Source organism: Spermophilus citellus (assembly GCF_964194105.1).
Source record: "Spermophilus citellus genome assembly, chromosome: 17".
Classification (NCBI taxonomy): Eukaryota; Metazoa; Chordata; class Mammalia; order Rodentia; family Sciuridae; genus Spermophilus; species Spermophilus citellus.
Genome location: NC_138199.1, coordinates 1905476 through 1929415, shown reverse-complemented (window position 1 = coordinate 1929415; position 23940 = coordinate 1905476). Strand labels below are relative to the sequence as shown.

Sequence of the window (23940 nt, the reverse complement as noted above, 5' to 3'; positions counted from 1 at the left end):
ACTGTCAGTTGCTTTCCTTGAAAGAACAGGTTCTTTTATTATTATTTACTAGTACTATTATTAGTATTGGTACTGGGGATTAAACCCAGGGGTTCTCTACCATTGAACTACATCCCCAGCCCCTTTTGTTTTTTGAGACAGGATATCATTAAGATATACAGGCTTGCCTGTAACTTGTGATGCTTCTGCCTCAGCTTCCTGAGTAGCTGGGGATTACAGGTATGCACTGTCACACCTGGTAGGAATAGGTTCTTGATTTTAAAAAAGTCTACCTAACTCACAAACTGAACGACCAGTTTGTCAGCTCTTTCTTCAAATAATAATGGTGTTGCGCAAAGACATGGCTAGTTCAGCTCACAACTCAACAGCCCAAGTGTGTTCCATAAGACAGCCTGTGGCTGTGGTTGATGTTGAATTCCCACTTAAATCACAGAATACAAAAAGGACAGGCATTCAAAGGTTGAGGCTTAATAAAATTACTAACCTTTACTGCCCAATTAAGACTCGGCTTTTTTTTTAAAATATTTTTTTTTTTAGTTGTTGATAGTCCTTTATTTATTTATATGTGGTGCTGAGAATTGAACCCAGTGACTCAGACATGCCAGGCAAGCGCTCTGCCACTGAGCAAGACTCGGGCTGTTTTTAAACACCGCGGCTGTTGGCAGTGTGAACACAGTGACGCTGCAGCCTGTGCCAAGGTGCTGGGGTCTCACCTACCACTGCTCCCGTACCTCAGTGCAGACATCAACACCACAAAAAAAGTTTTTATTATAAACATTTGACCCTCACAGCTCTCCTGAAAGGAACTCAGGGTCTCCAGGGGTCTGCAGACCACTCTTGAAATCACAGAACGCTGATTTTGGACACAGCAGAGCCTGCTGCCCACAACACTTTGCACCTACATCCTACTGGCAACATCTTCCCCCTTCAAGTCCACGCAGACCAATTCAGAATATTTAAATATGAAGAGCACTGTTTAATGATGGATATTCAGGTTCTTTCCCACTTTTTACTACAAAGGTCTGAGAATGGCTAACTTGAGACTGAGATCTTTTTCTAGATGTATGGGTGCAACTGAAGGATTCTGAGTAGAATTAGCAGCGAAAATTAAGCACACAGACTTTCTAGATTATTCAAAAGGGGGTGTTTTTTGGGGATAGGTGAAGAAAAGAGTCTGTCCCAGTTGGTCTTCAGTCATGGTGTTAGGACTGTTAAGGTCCCAACTGAATTCTCCCACCATATGCCATCCTTATCCAAAAGACAGGACAAGATTTAGTTCAGTTCCTCCAACAACTCAATTCACCACAAATCTCTCTGTAGAAACAATCAGATTGCTCATCCTGAGTATTCAAATTTCAGTGTTCTTCAAAGGACAGAAACACGGGAGTGACCAAAGCCCACTGTGCCGAGGTACCTGAACAGGGTCTCAGGAAAGCCTGCTGTCACAGGCAGGAAGAGCCATGAGCTGTTAAAGCTGGTCTGGCTGCTCCCACCAGACGAAGACCAGGACACCCAAGATGGCAGCAGGAACACTCTTTCCCAGATAGACAGGGATATCAGCCCACGAGAAAGCAACAGCAGCGAGAGCCTCAAGCTCCAAGATGCCACCTGCGCCCTCAGGTTTCTCCCAGAGGAGTAGAGCCAGTCACTTACCTCCTCAGCTACGGAATCCCTGTAGTACCTCAGGCTCTGATCTGCCAGGACAAACCAGTGTTTCTTCCACTAACAGGAAAGAAAGAAACAAACAACAAAATTCAACTACCACTCCAGGGTGCCCTAGAGCCAGCGTCCAGGAGTACCTTCCAGAACACAGGGTAAGCAAAGGGCAGCCTCAACCCCCGACATGGCACGTAGCACACAGACTGCTCAGATGCAGGCAGCCATGCGCTCAACCTCAGGGAGGCTTGCTAAGCTGTGGCTCCTCTGTGAAAAGGCAGCAGACAGTAGGGTGGCCTTAGCTGGGGGTTCTCTGTGATCCACAGTGGTACAGCTGGTGACCAAGTGCTTTGTAGGCCTCCGTTCCCCCCTCCAGAGTCTGCAGACCATCACAATGGAAAGGTGGCTGTGAAATGGCACCAAGAGCCATGGCCATCTGACTGGCTCCCCAGATGGGCATGTCCCACCTGCACCAGCAGAAGTGGTACCAAGTCTTCACTGTGAGCAGCAAGGAGGGGACCTTGAGTCTTCAGGCAAGGCCAAAGGGATCCGATATAGAGGGGAGAGAGGATGTCTTGGCAGAGGGGAAGCCGGGATGGGTCAGGGTTAGGGTCTCCTGGGTGTAGACCCTGCAGAATCCTCTTCATGCCTCCTCAGGCGGCCAGGACTTTTAGCCTCAGACCCTTGTCAGGCCCAGCTGCAAACAGCTCTACCTGCTTGGATTTGGCAGCAAGAATGGACTACATTTGCTCCCACCAGGGCCTAATGGTGCCATTGCAATGGAGCTGATTTCTTGCACACAGGGTCTTGCCATCTTAGGTGACCATCTTTGGCTGCTTTGTACAATAACAAATGTCAGCCCCACTGCCAGAGGCCTTCTCTGTCCCTGGGCCCCTAGGTGGTGGGGGTGAACGCTATAGAATGTCCTCAGGCCTAAGGCCAAGAGACACTGCAGGAAGCCAGCAGAGCCAAGTGGTGCCTCCCCAGGGTCCCTGCCACCATGACCACGGGATCTGTGCACCTGCACTATGAGCAGGTGGGGGTCCTGGCGAGTCCTGGTCCATGAGTTGAGTGTGCCCATGGTAGGGAGATGGAGCTCGGGCCCACAGACCCCACCAGGGACAAGGTCAGCAAGAATTCACACCTGCTTCAGTCCTCAAGGTCATAGGAGCTCTACCAACTCACCTGGCTGTCCTCGTACTGCTTGGTCAGCCAGCCTTTCTTGAAATTCAGCAGGTCAGGCTGGGAAAGGAAGAGAAAAAAACAGCTCAGAGGAAAGCCTCATGGTGTGCAGTTGTGGACAAGCGTGGCTGATGGGACTGATAATTTTGTCCAGACGAAGTGGCACCAGGAAAAGGGGTTTCTCCACCTGCCAGATGAGCCTGTGTGCCTTTCCCTGCCCTTCCTGGATGCTGCCCAAGGGCACGTGAGTCCATGAGGAAGGAGATACCAGGTAGAGAGCGGGCATGGCCTCATTTGCCCTGGAAAGCAGCAGCATGGGCTGCCTAGCTGCCCCAAGATGCCTACCCTGGCCTGCGTGGGTCCTGTTACAAGGCCTGTCTGGAGCAGAGAGCAGACCCAGTAGAGTGTTGGATTTCATGAAGGAGAAGGTCTGTAAGGACAGTTGAAAGGAGAATTCAGGGGCTCTTGCCAAAGCTGCAGGAAAAGCAAAGTCACAGAAGCCTGGGGGCACAGACCACAGTTGGTGTTGAGGAAAGAGGCAGTTGCAGCCCTTCCCAGGCCCTCAAGTCACTCCTCCATCAGGAGGAAGTTCAGTCTCCATTGTCCATAAGATGCAGGACAGCAGACAAGAAGGCCCAGCAGCCCTTTTCACCTATGCTGTTCAGGCATGTGTGGATCTGAGAGGCAGCCTAACAGTGCCACGTCAGAACACCTGCATCTTGCCTGGCCAAGGCCCTCACCCACCACTCTGTGCTCCTGTGAGGCAGGTCCCCACGCAGACACCAGCCACCCCTTCTCTGTTTTTCCTGCTGTCCTGATCAGAACTGGCTTTGATGTCTCAGTATTCCCAGGGCAGGGAGGGAGTTGCAAAAGATGAGAAGTAGCAGAGTAACAACCAGGTGTGTTCCAGGAGACCTGCTGCATCACACAGAAACAGCGGTGGACTGCTGCCTGGACCACTCTGACCAGGAAGCACATTCCTTGGTGGAGCCCTCTAATTCCCGCTTTAAGCCAGACTCCCTTCCTTTAGGGTTGTCTGAAGTATCCAGTAAATAATAACATTGAGAAATCAGGGCACTGATCCCACATGGCCATTATGCAGGGGAAGACCCTCCTGGGTACACATGGTTGTTCTGCACAAGACCTGGGATGAAAGGTTTCTCTCTTCCCCTCTGATTGTCCTGCCTGTTGTGGATCTGTAAGTAATAAAGACTCTTATTATTATTATTATTTTGGAGACAGGGTCTTGTCATGTTGCTGAGGTGGTCTTTGAACTTGTGATCCTCCTGAGTCAGCCTCCCTAGTAACTGAGGTGACAGGCATGCGCCACCACGCCCAGCTTATAAAGACTCCCAAACTTTGCTTTGGTGGTGTCACTGCAGCTGCGCCTGCCCTGGAGGGAGGGTGCTGGTGGATCCCTGCTGATCTCTTCTGTCTGGGCCTCTGGAGGCGGTGAGCCTGCCCAGGAGCCTGGAGAGGGTGCAGAAGGGTCAGGTCAGCTGCCGACGTAGCCCATGACCCGAGCTTTGACCACTCCTGTTGAGCCACCACTGCTGTAGATCTAAGCTCCACGGAAGGACCCGGGCAAGGCCTGCTTTCCCCCATGGCACAGACTCAAGAACAGGACAAGTCTCAACAAGTCACGGCTCCTGCCTCCACAGCACCACAAAAGTGAACACCCAGAAGCAGAAGAGCAGAAGGTCTCTGATGCAGTCCTGACTTCCTAAACCAAGATTCCCTGCCAAGGCCAAGGTGGCCTCCTCTGCAGAGACCGCCACGCAGAGCTCAGGATGCCACACAGTCCCTGATTCTGCTGGGCCCAGGATGGGGAAGAAACAGGACTTGCTTCCAGTGGGCCGTGAGTTGGCAGGCAGGGGCACTCACAGACATGAGGGCTGTGCACAGAGGGACATCTGGCATGAACTCAAGGACACAAACAGACAGCGGCCCAGAGTGGCCAGAAGCAGGAGCAGCAGCGGCAGCGGCAGGTCTCCAGAGAACTTGGCACACAGTCCGGGCTCACCGTCATGGAGGACTCCGTGGACCTCCTGTCCAGTGACTTGGCTCTTCGGTGTGGAGACAGGGGGGAAGCTGAGGTGTCCGATAGAGGCGCTGTGGGGATTTCACTGGTGAAGTCCTATGGCAGAGAGTAGCCGCCAGTCAGTGCAGCCCAGGGCAGCTTGGGTGGGCACAGGGGCAGTGAGCTGGGTCATCCATCCTTCCTTGAGAGGGACACTGTTCTAGCCCCACCCCATCCTCCAGCTTCTCAGAGCACAGAAGGAAGACCAGGTTCTGTGGCAGTGGACAGCAGCTGGGCAGTGGGCACCTCACAAACAAGAGTCGCCAGGGAGGAAGAAGAGCTCAGACACAGCAAGCTATAGAAGAGGTGGGCAGGCAGGTGTGCCTGGGAACAGGAGGACCGCAGAGGATGATCCACCTTGTGATGGAGCAAAGAGGGGAGTGGCTGCTACTCAAGACAGAAAGAGAAGGAAGGAAGAAAGGCACCATGTTCAGCCTTGTTGCTGGGCTGCCTCAGGGAGGAAGAGAACAGTCTAGTTGCTGCCTGTGATATAAAACTCGTTTGAGCACCATCTCGGGGAGATGAGGTTCTGGAACGCAGATGCAGAAGACAGGCTGGCCCTCAAGAGGCTCACTAATGGAGGGAGATCAGGGAGTAGAGGCCAGCAGAAGCACATCTCCAGCGCTAGGGGAACGTGGAATGTGTGGGATCATGTGTGCCCAAACCCTGAGCTGCCCCGCCAGCCCCATGGGGGCCTCGGCACCCCTGCCCTAGGAGCTCACCCGCTTCCTGGGGCATGCCCTCTTCTCGCTGCGGCCCTGGCGAGTGTCACTTGATGGAGAGAGCACTGCCGAAGCATTGGTCTCCATGTGCTCTGCCTTCTCAATGTCTAAGGCCTCAAATTTCTCAATTACCTGGGATCTCCTGTAAGAGAGGGTAGGAGGCTGCTGAAGCAAGAGAATCTCCCACACTCCCGAGGCGGCGCTGGCCTTGGGTCGAGGAGGAGCTCCTGGAGCGGACCTCCCACACTCAGCTCACTCCACAAGGCCTGTGCCCACTTTCCCTAAGCCTCCCCTATCAGGCAGGCGGCACAAGCTTCACACAGCACCAACCCAACCAGTTTCCAGGCACAAGCTTGGTCAACCCAAGCTCTTTCGGTGCCCCCTCTACATGGGCAAGAGCAGATCAGGGCTGGGAACTCCCCTGCCAGTCCTGCACCTGCCCGACCCCGGAGGCCCTACAGGCTCTCTTGTGTTGACCCACGTGGCCTTCACACAGCTTGGCACCCAACAGCTTCTCCCGAGCCACAAACACAATCAAAAGGCAACCACCACCTCAGAGGGACTCCACGCTCAAGGCGTCCCTCCACAATCATGACGCAGATCCCACCCCAGGGTGCCCAAAATTCAGCAAGAAAGAGGCTCATGAATTAACATTGTTTCTGCCAACAGTTAAAAGGAATCAAAAACCAAACTAAAGCAAAACAAAGCAGGTTGATTTCATGTGAGAGGGCCGGCGGCCTCGTCAGGTGGTCTGTGCCGGAGACGGAGCTGAGATGGGAGCGAAGCGGGTGGAGGAGGCGCGAACGCCACAGCGACACAGCAGAGGGCGGAGAGGACAAGACCTGAAAGAAAACAAGGCTGGAGAATGAATAAACAGAAAAGAACTGTCTTCAAAATCAAATAACGGCAAACCGAAATCACCCTCAGAGTCAAAGAAGCAAAACCCAAGATGGTCACTGCAGAGGAGGAACCCCAGTCGACCCTCAGTCAGGAGTCCAGGCAGGGTCAGGCAGAGAGGCTGGCAAGTGGCGGGCTGTGCTCAGTCCTGCACTCTGGGGCTGACCCCTGGGCCTACGGTTGGACTGGACCTGTCAGGAGAACAGCCCCGCCTCCCTCGACCTCTGCAAGGTCTGCCCTCGCGGTGACACCTCAGGCCCCCAGCTATGTCCCAGGCAAGCATGAGAGCTGAGGAGAAGGTGCTTCTCCTTGGACTTGGACTACACTTGGACCCCACCTGACTCTGCCGACAGGAGAGGCTTTGTAGGTCCTCCTTTTCCCAGGGAGGCTCAGTGTGAATCTGTCTTGGAGGTCCCTACTCAAGGGAGGCAGAGCACCCAGGCTAAGCTCAGAGGGCACGTGGGTGCCACTTCCCTGGTCTTGCTTCTGCACAGTGCCTCTTCAGGAAGGGGGCTCATGTCAGGCCAGCTTGCCACACCAGCAAAGGGGGCAGACACTGACCGGGAGCAGGCAAGGAGGTAAGTGTGAGGGAGGGAAGCTAAGGAGGCTGCTGGGGCCATGGGCACAAGAGAAGGCTTGGGTAGTAAGGGCAAGGCACCCAGCATGGCTGAACTGCAGCGGGGTGATCTGGCCCCAACAGGCCTGGGTGCTGCCATTGGACCTGACGTGGAGGCTCCCCAGGAAAGCAGTAGGGCTGTGTTGAGCCTGAAGCACATGCAAGTCACATGCTGTGGGGCTCCGGGGCTCCAGGGCTCCAGGGCTCGAAGTCAGAGTGGAAAACAGGAAAGGCACTTGCTACAGCCACTCCATCTGAGGGAAAGCACTGCAAGGCCAGGCTCAGCACCCTCTGCCCTGGTTCACCGTGTCGGTGGGAAGTTACTAACATGGCACCCGTGAAGCACTGCAGGTGTCAGCAACACCTCACACAGGTAGCACAGAGAACAGGCACCTGCCCTCAGAGTGCCAGGGTTCCCGGGGCATGACCCCTACATGGCAAGGGCCTGGGAGTCAGACTGCGCAGCAGGACTGGCTTGGTTATCTGTCACCAGCAGCCCCATAAGGACCGTGGCTTCCCCACACTCAGCAGTCAGAGGCAATCCCTGTTCCAGAAATATCTGCACAGGCTCTGGAAGTCTGAAAAACAAACATGTCGAAGCCCAAAGCCCATCCTGCTCACACAGATTGCTTGCTCATTGGTTTAGCTGAGGCTTATCAAGAAACTGCCCCACGGCTGCAGGGCAGGCCTGTCCTGGCTGCCACTGTGCGCAGCTGTGTCTGATTTCCTGCCACTCTGGACATTGCTGTAACCTACCAGAGGACAGGATCCAGTTCAGCAGAGGGTGGCCTACTTGGGATCCAGTGAGTGGGCCTCAGAGAGCAGCAGCAGCCAGTCAGAGGTCATTAGGGTCAGTGAGAAAGGGACAGTTGCAGGGTTAGTATGTAAAGGCAGGAAGTCCCAGAATGCTAACACCAGCTGAAACCCTTCTCCATGGTGGCAAAGAGCATGCAAGAGCAAAGCCCCCCAAACCACATCTATCCAAGGCCAGTGGATGAGAATGAGTTCAAAATGAGTCTCTCTGAGAAGCAGCCAAGCCAAGCAGGTGTGCAGAATGTTAATTCTGTGGTCTGGCACTGACTCAGGCCCTGGCTGATCCTGCTCCAGAGCCAGCATGACACACAGTCTGCCTGCCAGCCAGCATAAAGCCTTCCTGCCCACGCTGCCAGCCTCCTCGGTCACCAGCAAGACCCTTCGTTTCTATGTTTACTTAACTGCTTAAGACACCCTGGGCTCTAACAATGGGTTACACCATGGGAGCAGGGACTTCCCACTATGGGCCCCTCAGCTATTTGCTATAGGAGGGCACCCTATCACTGAACCCTGGTTTTCAGTTTTTGCACCTATAGGCTGGGGATGGTTACAGCAGGCATCTTGTCAAGCTGTCAATGAAATATGAGAGCAGCCCAGTACACAGGGTGCCTGGAAGGGACCTGGGAGGCACCTGGTTCCCTCGGCTTTACTGCTCTCCCTAGACGGTGCACCTACTTTCCCGTTTTCAAGACCAGTAACTCTGGGCAGAGTCAGACAGCCCCTTATCCTGGAGACTGACCACAGGCCCTTTTATCTGGGACATGTAGATGAATGGGTGGACCGTGGCTTCACTGTGGGTTAAGAAAGGGATGAGAGATAAAAAACACCTCTTCTGAGCTGTCCCTCAAGGGAGCCTCAAGGATCCCACACCAACGTTCTGTGTCCCCAACAGCAACTCCAAATCAGCTTAGGCTGTGCCCAGGGCCGGAGGGACACCGTGGACACTTCTAGAATTAAATCTATTTTCAGAGAGTAAATTTCTTCGAAAACCAAATGAAAACTATAGTTTTTCTTCCCTGACAAATGTACAAATCTACTCCTAAATTGTTTTGGGGTGGGCTGGGGTTGTGGCTTAGCAGTAGACACTCGCCTAGCATGTGCAAGGCCCTGGGTTTGATCCTTAACACCATATAAAAATAAATAAATAAAAAACAAAGATATTGTGTCCAACTACAACTAAAAAATAAAATATTTTTTAAAAATTTGTTTTGAGGTAAGGGCCAACGACCTCCAGAGTCTATCCCCACAGGTGAGGCGTCCTGTTATTCCTCAAAGCCTCAATTTATAGAGGCAGGTGGAAGACCCTCTGAAGGACATGTGGGGACTCTGTCCAGGCCTCCAGTGACATCTTCTGGTTCTCAGGAAACTCAGGCCAGTGGAACAGGGGGAGAGTGGGCAAAAGCCATCCTCTTTTCAGCACTAAGTTCTGCATCTACAGTGTCAGCCCAGCTGCCCACAGCCCATCTCTCCCCCGGAAGCTGGGACTCTGGTCGGCCTCCCCAGTTCAGCCAAGGCCAAAGGGCAACAGTGATACCATCAGGCACTGAGTGGGTTTGCAGGCCACCATGGCTTCCCTGTAGCTTGCAGGGAGCATGTCCCCAAGGGAGAGGCACTGTGTTGCCCTCACCTTCCTGGGCACAGCTGTTTGCCCCGGCACCTTCTCATTGTGCTCTGCCCACATGGGCCTGCCAGAGTGAAGAGGGTCTGTCCCCACCTACGGCCAGGGCCACCTGATAGAAAAGAGTGGGCCAAGAAGAATAAGATCCAGCCCAGTGAGATTCAGGCAGTTGAGAATCCACCAGGGATCCAAGAGATACTGGTCCACAGCAGCCAAGGCACTCAGAAATCCTGGTGGCTGCAGGGAGCCTGGCTCTGGGGCCGGAAGCCAGGGCCCAGAGGGAAAGGTGCTCCTGCTTTTAAAAGAACACTGTTTTCCCAGGGCAGCTCGAGGAGGGTGAGAGTGTGAGTGAGTGAGTGTCCACACACACGGGAAGCCCCTCGTCCCCGCCTTACCTCCGCTCGTTGCCAAACAGACGGGCCACCTCTTCCCTGCCAGGACTCCGGGCCCGAGTTCTACGTTCCAGTCGCCTCCTCTCCACCTGGAAGGCTTCTCGGTGGCTGATCCTGATGGCCTTGGGGACGTCGGCCAGGGCAGCATACTGCCTGCTGGCTCTGAAGGCAAAGGCGCTCCCCAGCGTCTCTGTCTCCCGTCCCCCAGTGCTGCTGGCGTCCACATGAGCAGGCTGCTGTCTGGCCTCGTCCAGGGAGTTGAGGGAGAGGCTGCAGATCATGCGGCTGGGGGCCCGAGGACCTGGGGAGTGAAGGGGACGACCGAGTCCCTGGGAGGGCGGTTCAGGGCAACTGTACCTGTTGGGGGTGCTGGGGCTGGGGGGCGAGAGTGGCGGGGGCAGCTGCTGCTCCTCGGCCTTCAGGTCCTGCTTGGTCTTCTCCAGGGAGAAGTAGCCACTCTCCACCCGCACTTTGCGGCCACAGTCCATGCGGTCACTACTCATGCTGCTCTCCTCTGCAAGAGAGGGGGAGAAGGTAGCACACTCAGCCTGCTGCTTCCAGAGCCCACACAGGACCCAACAGGGGCCATCTCTCCATCTTTCAGCTCCAGTGTCCATCACTCAAGGGCAGAGCTGGGAGGGAAAGAACCCCGAGGTGGGAATGAAAGACTCACTGCCATCTTCCCCTCCACTGGCTCCTCTTGCCCAGACTGGCTGGCAGGGAGAGCAGGACTCCAGCCCAGGAGGGAAGACGCCCTACCAGATGTTTCTTACTGAACTCTGAGGAGGAAACCAACAGTCTGCCAGCCTTTTGGTCTCTTAGATCTGGGGGCTGGAAGGGGCAGAGGGCTGCACAGATGTGAATGGAGCAGAAGGCTCTTAGAGGTGGATGGGCACGTGCTACCAAAGAAGAACTCAGACAATCTTTGCCCAGAGTGAGTGAAAATTTTGTTTCAGACTGGATCAGCTGGGCCACCCCAACTATGCACTTGTCCTTAATTGTATGGACAAAATAGGAAGGGACAAAGCCAGACTGTGTCTTGTGGAACTCACTAAGTCCTGAGATGAGAGAGGTAGACACAGAAACTCTGATTCTGCTCAAGCAATCCCAAAGTGTTCAGTGGAAAGGACACAATGATGCCAACTACTTCCTCTCCAGCACCCTAACTATAGCCAGGGGCCCGGACAGGGTAGAGGCAATAGGGGCTGGGGAGCCCTCATCAACACCGCTCATGGTGGGTAGCGGCATGAACACAAGCACACGGTGCAGGGACAGAGGTCTCATCATACACATGGGCATTGCCACAGAACACTTTTGATTCTCCTGATATCCATCCTGGGGCTGAGAGAGCAGGAGCCACCCTCCTCCCTTACAGATGGAACTTAAATTAGAATGGCCAGCCCAAGAAGCCCAGGCCATTGGCTGCCCAGAACCTATGCACAAAGGGAGAGTGAGGTCTGGGGGCCATGACCAATTCCCAGTGTCAGCTCCTATCTGCTGGGATGCAGGCCCATTCTAGCACTGCGAGACAGGGCACCAGGACAGGTGAGCACGCAGGCCAGCTGGTCACTGCTCACCTTCTTTGCCTTCCAGCCCTGGTTCCCGCAAAGAGCTGGCAGCAGGAGGCTGGCTCTGGCTAGGACTCTGAGTTGGGCTCAGGCTGCTCCCATCGGGCTGGTCCTTGGCCCTCATTTCTTCCTGCCAGAGTGTGGACTTGGTGGTGGGGACTTTTTCTGCACTGGGAATGCTGCTGCTGCTGCTGCTGCTGGTGACAGCCACCTTGGCAGGTCCAGGCTCCTGCAGAAACAGTGGTGTAAGTTGGGGCCTAGGTGCACACAGCACAAGCCAGCTCATAGGTCCTGAGTGCCCACCTACAGGGGACACAGGGTCAGCTACGCAGCACCAGGGGCCAAGAAGCTCCAGAAGGGAATGCTTGGAACAGTGGAGACACTCCTTCCAGAGAGCACCATGGCCTTTTCACCTCTGTGGCCCCACAGTTGCCTATTCCAAGTGGCCTGAGGCTCACTTGGCCAATATGTGGAGGAAAGGCCCCAGCTTAATTCCAAAGGTAGGTCCCAAACATGTGCAAGTTCTTCCCACCCACACAACCAGAGAGAAATCAGAACAGCAGCCCTAGAATCATGGGTGAAACCATTGGGGCTGGCTCAGAGTTTGCCATTCCTAGGCTCCTGGGTACTTTATTTATTTATTTTTTTAAAATATTTACTTTTTAATTTTAGGTGGACACAATATCTTTATTTTACATTTATGTGGTGCTGAGGATCTAACCCAGTGCCTCGTGCATGCTAGGCGAGCACTCTACCACTGAGCCACAACCCCAGCCCATCCTGGGTACTTTAGACACGAACAAGGGGAGATGGATGTGGCAAAGGAAGCAATCACATCTCTAAGTTGGGTCCATGACCATCTGCTGGGCCCTAGGGTAGATGCAGAGAGCAGGTTTCCATGCACTCAAGCCTTACCTACCTCTACTTTTGGTCCTAAGAAGCTAAAATGGAACACTCAGACACTGTGTGAAGGAGAGAATCATCAATGGAAGTCAAATGCTACGGCCTAAGATGTTTGTGTCCCCCACCCCATTTATACACGGCAATCCTAACATCAAAGGCAATGGCACTAGGAGGTGAGGCCTTTGGGAGGTGATTAGGTCATGAGTGGAGCCCTCACAAATGGGACTTGTACCCTTACAAAGAGGCCCCATGACTTGCCCCTTCCCAGGTGAGGACCAGGAAGTAACCCTAATCAGACTTTTAATCTCCAGACTGTAAGGAAATAAGTGTCTGTTATTTAAGCCACCTCGTCTGCAGTATTTTACCAAGTTGGTAGCCCCACCGAGAATGGCATCAAGTCCCATTTCCCCCAGGTCCTAGAAGTGGTGCTGCCCAAGGGGAGAAGTGTTTGTGGGGCAGGCTTTGGCAGACACAAGAAACCCAGTTCTGGGCACCCAGGTAAGTGATCCCTTCTATAGAACCCTGACAAGGGCGGGGCTGGGATCTCCTGCTTTCCTGCAGCATCAGTTCATCCCTTGTCCAATTTGCCTGCCAAGGGTGCTTGCCGCCAACAGGACGGCTTCAATCCCTTTCAAAAGGAAGGCAAGTTTCAGTTCTCTTGCCAAAGACGGGGGTGACACAAAAATGCTCACCTCCCAGTCCCCTCCTGGCAGCCCTGCCTCAGTTTCTGAATCACCTCTCAGCTTACCTCAGGCCCGGGGCCCTTGGTGAGGGCTAAAGATGACCAGATCATTTGTATGCGCTTCTATGTGCACATGCAGACACAGTAGAACCTTCGGGTTATCTGTTACCAGCCAGGCTAGGCACCATACCATTCAGTCTCACCAATTCACCCCCTTGGAGGGCAGGCCTCTTGTGTGGTCAGGAAGAGGCAGTGTGGGATCCAAACATTTCCACCGTTACATGCCCTCAGAGCAGGACAAAGGGTGGGAGGGGCAGAGCATTCCCTTGGATGGGGGCCCCAGTTCAAATCTGCTGTCAGCTTCGTAAGGACTACAGGCCTCACAGGACAAGATCAGTTAGGACGGCTTTTCCTGTAGGCCCAAAGGCAAACACCTGACCACCCATTTGGCTCAGAGTCAATGGCTCACTAACTCTCAGGCTGGAGACTCTTCTCAGAAGTCAAGATTCTCCAAAGTAAATGGTATAGGTTTCTCCTGCCAGTTTCACGAGGGCTCCAATGACCCAGAGACTCAGCCTCAGGGCCACCTGCTCCTCCAGTCAGCACACTGCCCTGGCCTGCCCATCCATCATAAATCACAGCTGTGCCACCTTCACTCCCCATAGCAGCAACAATTCCCCCAAGCTCCGGGCCACTCCAGGTCCTTCTGCCATTGTCTGCCACTCCAATTCCAGGTGGCCAGAGGCTGAGACACAGCTCTGGTGGGCTCAAGGGTAGCTGGATTCCTGCACAGCAGTGGTGGGAGGCAACATAAAAACTGTCCTTCATAAATCAGTCTCCATAGTGGGAGGGAAGCTGGACCAAGGGCTGGCAGAGGCCACCAGGGAGGGTCACAGAGGAAGGAGCAGGATTCTGTGCCTGTGAGGGGCACAGCCCTGGCCACGGTCCTATAGTCCCACACTGGGAGAGGAAGTACGCAGGCACATGCATGCCCTTCCTGAGGTACAACGCTAGGACATGACTGATGGTCCCTCCTCCAATTACCTGATTTCTTTTATCCCTACACTGATACTGTCCTCATTTGGACAGCAGTAACAAAGTCACTCCGGCTTGTAGGGCACAGGTGGGGATGGGCAATGAGGAAGTCCATCCTATGCAAAGATGCTTTTCTTCCTCTGAGCAGGTAGATGAGATATCTGGCTGGACCAAGTGTGGCCACACAGCTAGGCCTAGGTCTTGGGGATCCCTTGATTCCCCCATAATGTGGGGGAGGGCTGCTGGGGCTCATGCTACGTAGACCCAGCCTAAATCAGAGGAAGAGGCACATCTCCTGGATGCCCAGGACAGCTGTGCTGCTCATGCTGTTAATGCTGCAGTGAAGTCTGCTGCTCATTAGGAACATTCACAGGGTTTTCAGAGCAGGAGAGAGAAAATGGGACCCCTCGCTCTGAAGGAGTGTCAGAGAAGGCCTCTCTACTTCCCTGGCATGAAAATGGAGGAGGAGGGAGGGCTCTGCCCTGAAGTAGGGGACAGCAGACACCTCAAGAGAAAACGAGACTCCTACGGAAGGAGAAGCAGATAATATATGCACAGGCCAGGGCATGGCCTCAGTTTTACAGGTCTCCGAAAAGGGACCCAAACCTGGGGGACTGGGAAAAGGGAGGAGTTGACTTCTCAGGGCTCCACTGGCTAACAGAGACCTTCAGGGCCTGCACATCTGGCTAGGGACTCTGGCCCTGGTCATACCTAACAGCGGATTAGGGCTTCCTCCTGTTCCCGCTCCTTCTCAGTACTCCTTGGAGGCTGTGCCTCACAGGCCACAAGTTGTGGGGCTCTGGTCAGGGCTGGGTCTGTCTCCTCTCCCTGCCCTGGGCTCTCCTGGCTACTTCCCCTTCAGCCTAATCCATGGGCCCACCTTGGGGCCATTACCTCCCAACTGAGCACCTCCAGGGCAGAGGCTAAGTTCAACTGGATGCAGCAGAGAGCCAAGGCTTCAAGCCCTGGATGGTTTAATGAGAAAGTCTCCTGGGTCTACAAAAGCCCACGGAGAAAGTGTCCGACACGGGGCTCTTGACTCTCCAGGAACCCAAAAGCTTTAGGCTCACCCCACAACTTTACCCTGGCCACTTGAACACCTTCAGCATCAGGCTGCAGAGGGAGGTGACCAGACCTTGACCCAGTGTAGTGCCTGTCTCTCCTCTGTAGAGGTCCCATGTCACCACAACATCAGCTGGGGAAGATGTGTGATGAAAGTTCATAGTTTTTGAAACTAGTGGACTCAAAGGGATGATCTAGGACAGAAATGAGAGCGACCCTGCTAGGCCAGCTTAGGAGAGAGCTGAGCAGAAGAGGCTGAGAGCCCTGCACCCCCAGGTCTGAGAGGCACACTCTCAGGGCAGAAGTGGGTGATTTCCCTGCCCTGGGATCAGGTACCAGGTAGAACCTGGCTAAGGGCAGCACCATTTGGGGAGGGAGCACAACCAATTCCCTGGAGTTACCTTATTTGGAGGCAGAAGCTCTGCCTAGCTTCTGAGGCATCACCATGGGAACCCGGTGTAACCCTAAATTCTGCTATTCTGCCTATGACACTTTCTCAGACCAGGCAGCGTGGGGGATCTGTGTGTCGACTACTATTCTCCAGAAGGAAGCTCCATTCTCGGTCTCCAGGAAGCATTCTGACTGCATTTTTTCCTGACTAACGGGGCATTTTCCTTTCAGGAGATGCCTGCGTGCCACCTGGGACTCTGGGGAGTCACCCGATGGTGACTGGACATCTGTCAATGGAGGGTGGGTTCAGGCTGTGTCCCGCTGTCAGGAGGGCCTGTGCGACAGCTCAGCACAAACTGGCTGAGGGGCAGTCAAGGGGTGTGAGGGAGGGACCTCAAGCCCAGGTGCATCGCTCCTTTCCTGCCCACCCCTGACTGCAGCTCAGGGAGGCAGCCTGCGAGGACTCCATGACCTTAGGGCAGCAGGCTCCACCCAGGCTGGCTCTCTTCATTTCCACTGCCTCTGGCCTTGTAATGCCCAAGGGACCCCACCTCATCCTGCTCACTCTTGGGGTGGAGGTGGGAGGGTGGCAGCTGTAGGCTTGATCCATCAAGAGCAAAAGCCCTTGGTGAGGCCAACTGTTTGACACAGAGGGGAAAGGATTAGTATTTGCTGAGTGCCCACAGTGGGCTTTGTTTCCTTCAGTACCCACCATCATTCTAGCAATCAGATACCAACAGACCCGTTTTGCAAATTAGTTAGTAAAGGCTCAGAAAGGTCACCTCATGCCCCCCGGCCCCAGGAATGTAGAAAGTATATCAGAGCTGGAGGTGCAGAGCCCTTCCTGCCCTGGCCAGGGAGGGAGGGAGGGAGGGAGAGGAGAGGGGCCTGGAGAGACTAGCCCAGCCATCCTCTCTTACCACATGGGAATCAGGGTGGGGGACCCTGAAAGTCTCCCACTGGGTGGGGACACCCCAGGACTCTCCCTCCCCACTGCACAGCTGTCTCCTCTCCTGGGCTGTGGCAGTACAGGATTGCATGCAGCAGGCCACCCTTGCACATGCTCTTCCTCCCCAGAGGCCAACAGGATGATCAGGGGAGGGACACACACTACAGTGTTGACTGGCACCTGCCGACTGGCTGGAACCCTCCCTTGGGCAGCAGCCCCAGAGCACGCCAGCAGGCTATTGTGTCCTGGTGGCTTGGAGAAGATGGTGTGGACTGTGGTCCTCAGAACATGGAGAGGATCAGAACGTATGTAGAGTGTGACTGCCTCAGCCCTAGCACGAACCCTTCCTTTCCTTCTCCAGGAACCCTCCTTCCCAGGCCTCAGCCCCACCAAGGGGATGTCACCTGGCAAACCCAAGGCCTACCTGCGGGGTGGGTGGCTCTACTTTCCTTTTCTTCTTCTGGTTCTGCTTGTTGGTCCTGGGATAAACCATTAGCATCTCTAGCCACCTGGGGAGAAGAGAGGAGACAGACCACCAGATTAAGACCCTGACCCTTGCTGGAGTGGTCCAGGTTGCAGGCACTGGACCTCCTCCCTGGAGATGCTCATCCAGTGGCCAGGCTTCCAGGCACTGAGCAAGGCAGAAGCACAGGCTGTGTCAGGCCCAGGTCCAGATGATGCCCCTGCCATGGCCACAGCAGATTCAGGGCACAAGGCAGGCTCCACTCTGGCAGAGGCCCTGGCCACAGGCCTTGAGGCACAAGGGCATATCACTATCATATCACGGACCTATCTCCACGGCTTAGACTCAGCTCTCAAACTGCCTGCTCTGAGTGGATTTGTGGAGTACACAGATGGGCAGCAGCTGGAGGCCATTTAGGGCTACTGAGGCAGATGATTTCTTCCTGACCCTGACAACTGCTTTTTCCCCTCCCCAGGATGGGACACTTGGCCTCAATGGCAAGTCACATAACCATATCTGCATCCTGGGTCAGGTGCTCCTGTCTGTCTTTCCTGTCTTCTCTTGTACTTGTAGACAGCCCCTTCTCTAGCGCCTGCTACAGCCTCCTCTGCTTGTCACGGCTCCTCATGTGTCAGCACTAGGCCCCTCCGTGGGTCTGAGCACTCAGGGTACAACAGAGTCAGGTCCCTAAGGAGGTACAAGTGGGAGCCGGGCCACTGGGACTGGCCCATTCAACCTCCCTCCCAGTCTTCTGAGTGGCCTTGAGGCTGCTGGTCTCTCTAGGGCTGGGAGAGGGAGTAAGTGGTTCTCTTTCCAGTTTCCATATACCAGACTTTCAGGCTGCTAAGGCCACCCTTCACACAGCTCTTCCGGAGGAGGTGGCATTGGGTGGAAGCCAGCACGCACGCCTCACCTGCACTCTCCACCGGAGCTGGGGGCTGGCCCCCCTTCTTTCCCCTGCTCTGCTCTCCTTCTCTCATTCCCCCGGCTCTGCCTTCTAGAGTTGGGCAGCCCAAGCACCCACCCAAAGTCACCCCTCTTCTTTCTTCACTCGTTTATTTTGTTAACACCCTCAACATCTAGTTAACACTAGATACTTCCCTCTGGGCTCCTGTGAGAAATCTGAGAAGTGAGGATGCCTCCCGTCACCTGTTTCAGCATCTGTGACCCCAGCCACTGCAGGGCCAAGCAGCGAGTAAGATGCCCAGAGCGCCACCAGGCCCTTCCCTGCCTCCTTAAACTGCATTCAGTTGGTGGTGCAGTGCAAGGACATGGTGGCCAGTTCATTCCTTCCTCCCAGGAGCTGGCACCTGCAGAGCTTGGGGCTCTTGGAAGACTCTGCAATTCCACTATGCTCCCACACACTTGGGGCCATGAGTGTGTGTATACACTTGACCAGAGTCTGGTGAAGTTGTAGGATCTGTCCTCTGCAGACACAGGCCCTTGGAGTGCCTGGCAGAAATATCAGCTGTCATGGCTGCTGAAAGGGCAGCCATAGCACTGTGAGCTCCCCAAGTTCTAGGAGCAAGACACAAAAAGTGAGAGGGCTTGGGTCCCTGGGGAAGCCCTCGTCCTGCAGATAGTTGCAGTCTCCTTTCCTGCCTTGGGCCGTGAAGCAGAGACCTGCTGACCTGTCTCTGATGGCACAGGTGTTTGTCTATACTTTTAGCTCATAACTGAGTGTCACTGCCCATGGGCTGAGCTAGAGGCAGCCACTGTTCAATTCCTTTGTCCTTGTAAAATTCTGTGCAGCGTTCAAGCCATCACCGGATCTAGCCTCTAGTTTCAGAAATGAGGAAATGAAATCCTCAAGGGGATAGGAGTGCCTAAGGCAGAGCCAGAAGGTTGCAGACCTCTGAGGTCCCAGCTTATAGCTACCACTCCTTCTATGCTCCCCTGTGACATCCTTAGTAATGGTCCCTGGGCACTTCTGCTGGCCTCCCCCAAAGCCAGGGTGCCTAGGATCCTCCCTGTGCAAGGGGCTGGCTGAGAAGTCAGGCACTCACCCCTAAGGTGACCCACTACGGGGACCTTTGCTAGCAATAACTACAGAGCCCAGGGACAGTTTGCCACCATGAGAACCTACCTGCTAGACAGAAATGAGCAGGACCCCAACCCAGACAATGAGAGAGGAAGAGCCTGGGGTGACCTATTCTGGCTGTGGCTATGGCACCAAGCCACAGCACAAGCCTTGGCTCCATGGAGCACCATGTACAGGATACCGAGGCCACATGCACCCAATACTTTGGTCTGCAAATAACAATGTCTGTCCATGCTATATGGGAATAGCAGGCCCCATACATGCTAACAGAAGAGAAAACAGAGGCTGCTTATGGTGGTACATACCTATAATCCCAATTGGGAGGCTGAGGCAGGAGAATAGCAAGTTTGAGGCCAGCATAAGCAACTTAGTAAGACCCTCTCTCAAAATAAAATGAGAAGGCAGGGGTGTAGTTCAGTGCCAGAACACTTGCTTATTAGCATGTGCAAGATCCTGAGCTTCATTCCCAGTAGGTGGGGAGGGGAGGAAGAGAAGAAGGGGAAGAGGAGAGGATGGCAAAATGAAAAAGGGGTCTGGGATACAAGGACCCCACGATAACTGCCACATTGCTGGGTGTGGTGGCCAGGCCTGTAATCCTAGCGGTTCAGGAGGCTGAGGCAAGAGGACCCTGGGTTCAAAGCCAGCCCCAGCAATGGCAAGGGGCTAAGCAACTGAGTGAGACCCTGTCTCTAAATAAAATACAAAATAGGGCTGGGGATGGGGCTCAGTGGTGGAGGGCCCCTGAGTTCCATTCCCGGTAGCACCCCCACCCCCCCAAAACACCAAAAAGCTAAGCATCACCTTCATCACCTTTCGTAACCATCACCAAGGCAGCTCCAGATACTCCCCTGCCTGCCTGGGGACCTCGGACCTCCTTTCTGCCTCGCCTGTCACCCAGGCTGCTTAGTTACAGCCAGGAGGGAGTGTTTCCCTAAGGGGTCCATTTTGGTCAGGTGTGTCTGGCCAGTGTCAGCAACAGCAGCTGGTGTGAAAAGGAAGTGCAGATGGCCACTCACACCCAGAAGGAGTACTGACAGCAGCCCTGCCATTAGGCCCTCGGGCTCCTCACTGCAAGGTCTAGGTTCTTCAAAAGCCCTGGATACCCTCAAGCCCCGTGGTTCTAGATTAAGCTCAGGGACAGACAAAAAGGTACTCCTCCAGCTCATCCCCAGCAAACAGATGGCCTCCCGCATAGGGCACCCCTTGGCACCCAGCCTCTCACCTCCTTACTCTAGGCCTGGGTCAGAGATGCAGCTGAGATGCTAAAGCAAGGTGGTGCTCCAAGGAGTCTTCTGATTGTCCACCAAAGGGCTTCATATGTCCAATTCCTTCTACCCTGCAGGGCAGCCATCAGCCATTCCCTAGGTTTGCTTTCTTCCAAAGCCTCTTCTGACACATGTCCCTCCATTAATCCTTAAAGGATGAGTGGGAATTTCTGGGACCCACTCCCCAAGCTCCCAGCCAGGCATGCTGAGCCTTCCCACCCACACAGAGCAGGCAGTTTTACACCATGGCCCAGGCTATGCAGTGCTGGTACCAAATGACCACTGCTGGATCAGGAGGTTCTGAGCTCAGAGGCTTGGAGCGCACATCTGCCGGGACTATCAGCTATCTCAAAACGCAGCATCCTTTACCTCACAGGCCCTCCTCTAAACCCTGCACAGAGGGATAGGATGAGCAAAGTGCTCGTCTGTCCTTTCCACCCAAAGAAGCCAGTCCCTAGACTGGGAGCACAGAGTGGCTTAAGGTGAGGCACTGGGGACATGACTAAGATAGGCCTCTACCCTCAAGGACCATCACTGCAAAAGACAGATCCACATGGATCATCTGGAGCTTTTACCCGAGCCAGGCGATGGAGCCCAGCGTCTCCACATGATGTGCTCCTCTGAATGGCTGACACTCAGCCTAGAGGAAAAGAGAAAAGAGGAGTATTTCCAGACTTAGGGGAGGGCATGGTCAACACCGTGCAGTCCAGTACCTGAGGCACATGGCAGTGGTGCGTCGGGGCTGGAGAGCCATAAAGGGCCTCATAGGGTCCACCAGGCAACTTGGACCTCTATGGTGACAAGGTTTAGGGCAGGAAAAGGACAGGGGCGGATGTGCTTTGGGGAATGTGCTGCCTTGTGGCTGAGTGATAGGAGGGTTGGGGTGTGGTGAGAATGGAGGTGGGGAAGCCAGTGAAGAGACCAGAGGAAGACATGGTGGCCCCACAAGGAGAGGAGATCCCAGGGTCCGCAGGACGCATGGGCAGCCTTGTGGAGTGTATAGAAAACGCGAGGCCTGGGACATAGGCCTGGTGGGCACAGTATGCTGAAGTGCTGAGAGAGACAGGGAGCTGACATGGCCAAAACTGCACACAGCCCATTTTATGCTGAACTGAACGCCAGCCTGGTGCAAGGGCCCACTGACAGGGGGCAGAGCACACTGCCCCCTCCTGTTTGCTGAGTGCTCACCCGTTGATGATTTCCTTGGTTTCTGCCCTGATGAAATGCTCCTTCTCAGGTGTCAGGATGCACAGGGAGAACTTCTGGCCAGTACGGCCCTCCCCATCCACCACATCTGTGCACTGGTTCATGTTGATAGTGCCCTGTGGGAGGGTTGTGGGCTGAAAGAAAAGACAGGCAGAGTCACCAAGAGGTAGCAGAAAAGAGGCAGCACAAGGTGGCATCTCACCCTGGAGTACTTGGTCATTCTGGTCCTCCATCCTCCTAGTTCCACTTCCTCCCTTACCCACTCAGGAAGAAGCAGGCCAAGCCAGGTTTTCTCAGAGGACACCCGGCTGCACTTTACTTCCTCCTTGAAAACAATATCCTGGCCTGCACCAGAGGAAGGGGCAGGGATGGGGGAGAACAGGAAAGGGACAGCTCAGTGAGGAGGGCTGGGGGTACAGAGGCAGCCAAGATCTTAGTCCCAGAGGGGTTGCTGATCCAAGAGAATAAGGAGAGAAAGCTCCAGAGGAGGTGGATCAAAATAGCCAGGTTATTTTTAGATACAAGGAGAGGACTGGAGCGGAGCCATATCCTTAAGCTCTGGCCATGGGGCTAGGGAACAGAGTTGGGCACCCTGAAAGGGCTAGCCCACCAGCACCTGCCCAGTCCTTGGAGCCTGCAGAGGCTGCCAGCCAGCTCTGATCCAGAACACCTTTCCCCCCCCAAACAGAAAAGCTGTTAGAAGCTGAAACTGGGGACAGAAAAACAAACATAGGAAAGGAAAGCTTTAAGAAAATTCACATAGGCAACAGCTAGAGAAACAGGCCTTTCTAGAGGTGATCTGTCAGCCCTTATTTGGTCTTAAGACTCCCCCCACCAAATGTGTAGATGCTTTGGGAAGGTGGGCAGGGTGCTGCGGAAGCGCAGTCAGTGGATCGCAGTCAGTGGGTTAGAGCCCTGGGGCCCCAGGAGGGCAGGCTGACTCTGCAGCCCTCTGGGGTTTGCCTCTGTTTCACTCCTGGAGAAGCAGGAAACATTTGCATCTTCAATTTGAAAAAGAGGCAGATGGTGGCAGTAGGGGACAGCCCAATCAGTTCTTACTGCCAGCTCCCTGCTCATAGCTGAGGGAGGGTCCTGGTCTGAGGGCAAGATGTGGTACCCATGCTAACCTCAGACCAACTACCCCACCCTACTCCACCCCACACCCAATGGTTTCATCTGCCAAACTCAGGTTAGCTGCCATCCCCCCAAGCCTCTTCCACTGGACTGTGTGTGAGCTTCCTGTTACTGCCACTAGGCAGACCTGTAAGCCACTACTGCCACCTCTCTCAGCAGCCAGCCCTGATGCATGCTGCAGGAGCAGACCCGATGGTCACTAGGATCCACATACTACCCCCACTGGGTCTCTTTCCCAAGGCTGCAGAGTGAGCCCCCAACTCCAAGAAGCCTTTCCTTGTGGGGCCTCTGAGCTTAAATGAGCTCCACTGGCCTAGCTCAGAAAGGCAGGTGGCAGGGCAGAGGCTGGGCTCACAGTGCCGGGCCTCAGCACTGCAAGGGTGGGGTTGAGCAGCAGCAGCCACCCAGCACTCTCGCAGCACAGCAGGGTATCTCCAGGCACGGTGGGCTGGCACTTGAGGAGGGGCCAGCAATGGGAGCCAGGTGGGGCTGTCCTGCAACAAAGCAGCAGTCGAGGGCAGTGGTCTCCAAGTCCCCACAGCCTTCTGGCTGAAGAGGCCCAGGAGAGGTTCTTGACCTTTTCCACCCCCTCTCTAGCCCCAGCCCCGTATCCTACTCTGCAGAAGGCTGATCCCTAGGCCTTCTCTGAGGTGCTCCTCTAAGCTGCTTGGAGTTGGACTTCCCCACACAGAAGGACTGAGTAGAGACCAAACGGCAAAGCTGTGCATGAGCCATGAGTGACCACAGAGGGAGGGGACTGCAGACTCTTTTCCAGGCCACCATTTCTTCCTGGTCCTGGATTACCAACCAACCCTTGGCCCGGGGTCTTAAAATGTTGACAGAATGTGCACTTGGAAAGGTACAGACGTGTGCCACAGCACCAATAGATAATAAGACATAACGTGCATCACGCAAAGATTAATAGAGATGATGAAACATCAGAAAAATTCTGATGATTTCTTCTCAAGGGATCACCCACTGGGCCTACTTCTGACAACTACTCCAGGATTCAGTGTCACCAAACTACTCATTGTCATCAGAGGCCTGCTCTCCTCCCTGGCACAGAAACTGTTTCCACTGAGTACTGGGCCACCAGCCATAGATCTTGCCTTGCAGCTGGACACAGTCATGGGTCTCAGCCTCACCAACCAAGCAAGAAGTAATGCCCACAGCTTCTCCTCCTCCTCACTGGGGCCTCAGCTTCCTCATGTGTGAAACGGGGCTCTATCTCCTTCCCAAAGGGGTTTTAGGAGAGAAGAAGAAAGC

At 54.5% G+C, this 23940-nt stretch overlaps 1 protein-coding gene across 13 annotated transcripts in view; it reads right to left on the bottom strand.

Annotated features, from left to right (window-relative positions):
* MPRIP (myosin phosphatase Rho interacting protein) overlaps positions 1-23940 on the bottom strand; it is a 139601-nt gene that overhangs the window by 38276 nt on the left and 77385 nt on the right. For 9 of the 13 annotated variants that reach the window (XM_081270807.1, XM_081270809.1, XM_081270808.1 and 6 more), the window contains exons 4-11: positions 21523-21674; positions 16990-17074; positions 11554-11773; positions 9980-10490; positions 5641-5782; positions 4862-4975; positions 2842-2898; positions 1654-1722 (exon numbers count right to left, since the gene is read on the bottom strand). In XM_081270807.1, the coding sequence (XP_081126933.1) occupies positions 1654-1722; positions 2842-2898; positions 4862-4975; positions 5641-5782; positions 9980-10490; positions 11554-11773; positions 16990-17074; positions 21523-21674 (1350 nt within the window). The remainder of the gene's footprint in view (positions 1-1653; positions 1723-2841; positions 2899-4861; positions 4976-5640; positions 5783-9979; positions 10491-11553; positions 11774-16989; positions 17075-21522; positions 21675-23940) is intronic. The other 4 variants (XM_081270799.1, XM_081270800.1, XM_081270801.1 and 1 more) reach the window with 2 other exon arrangements.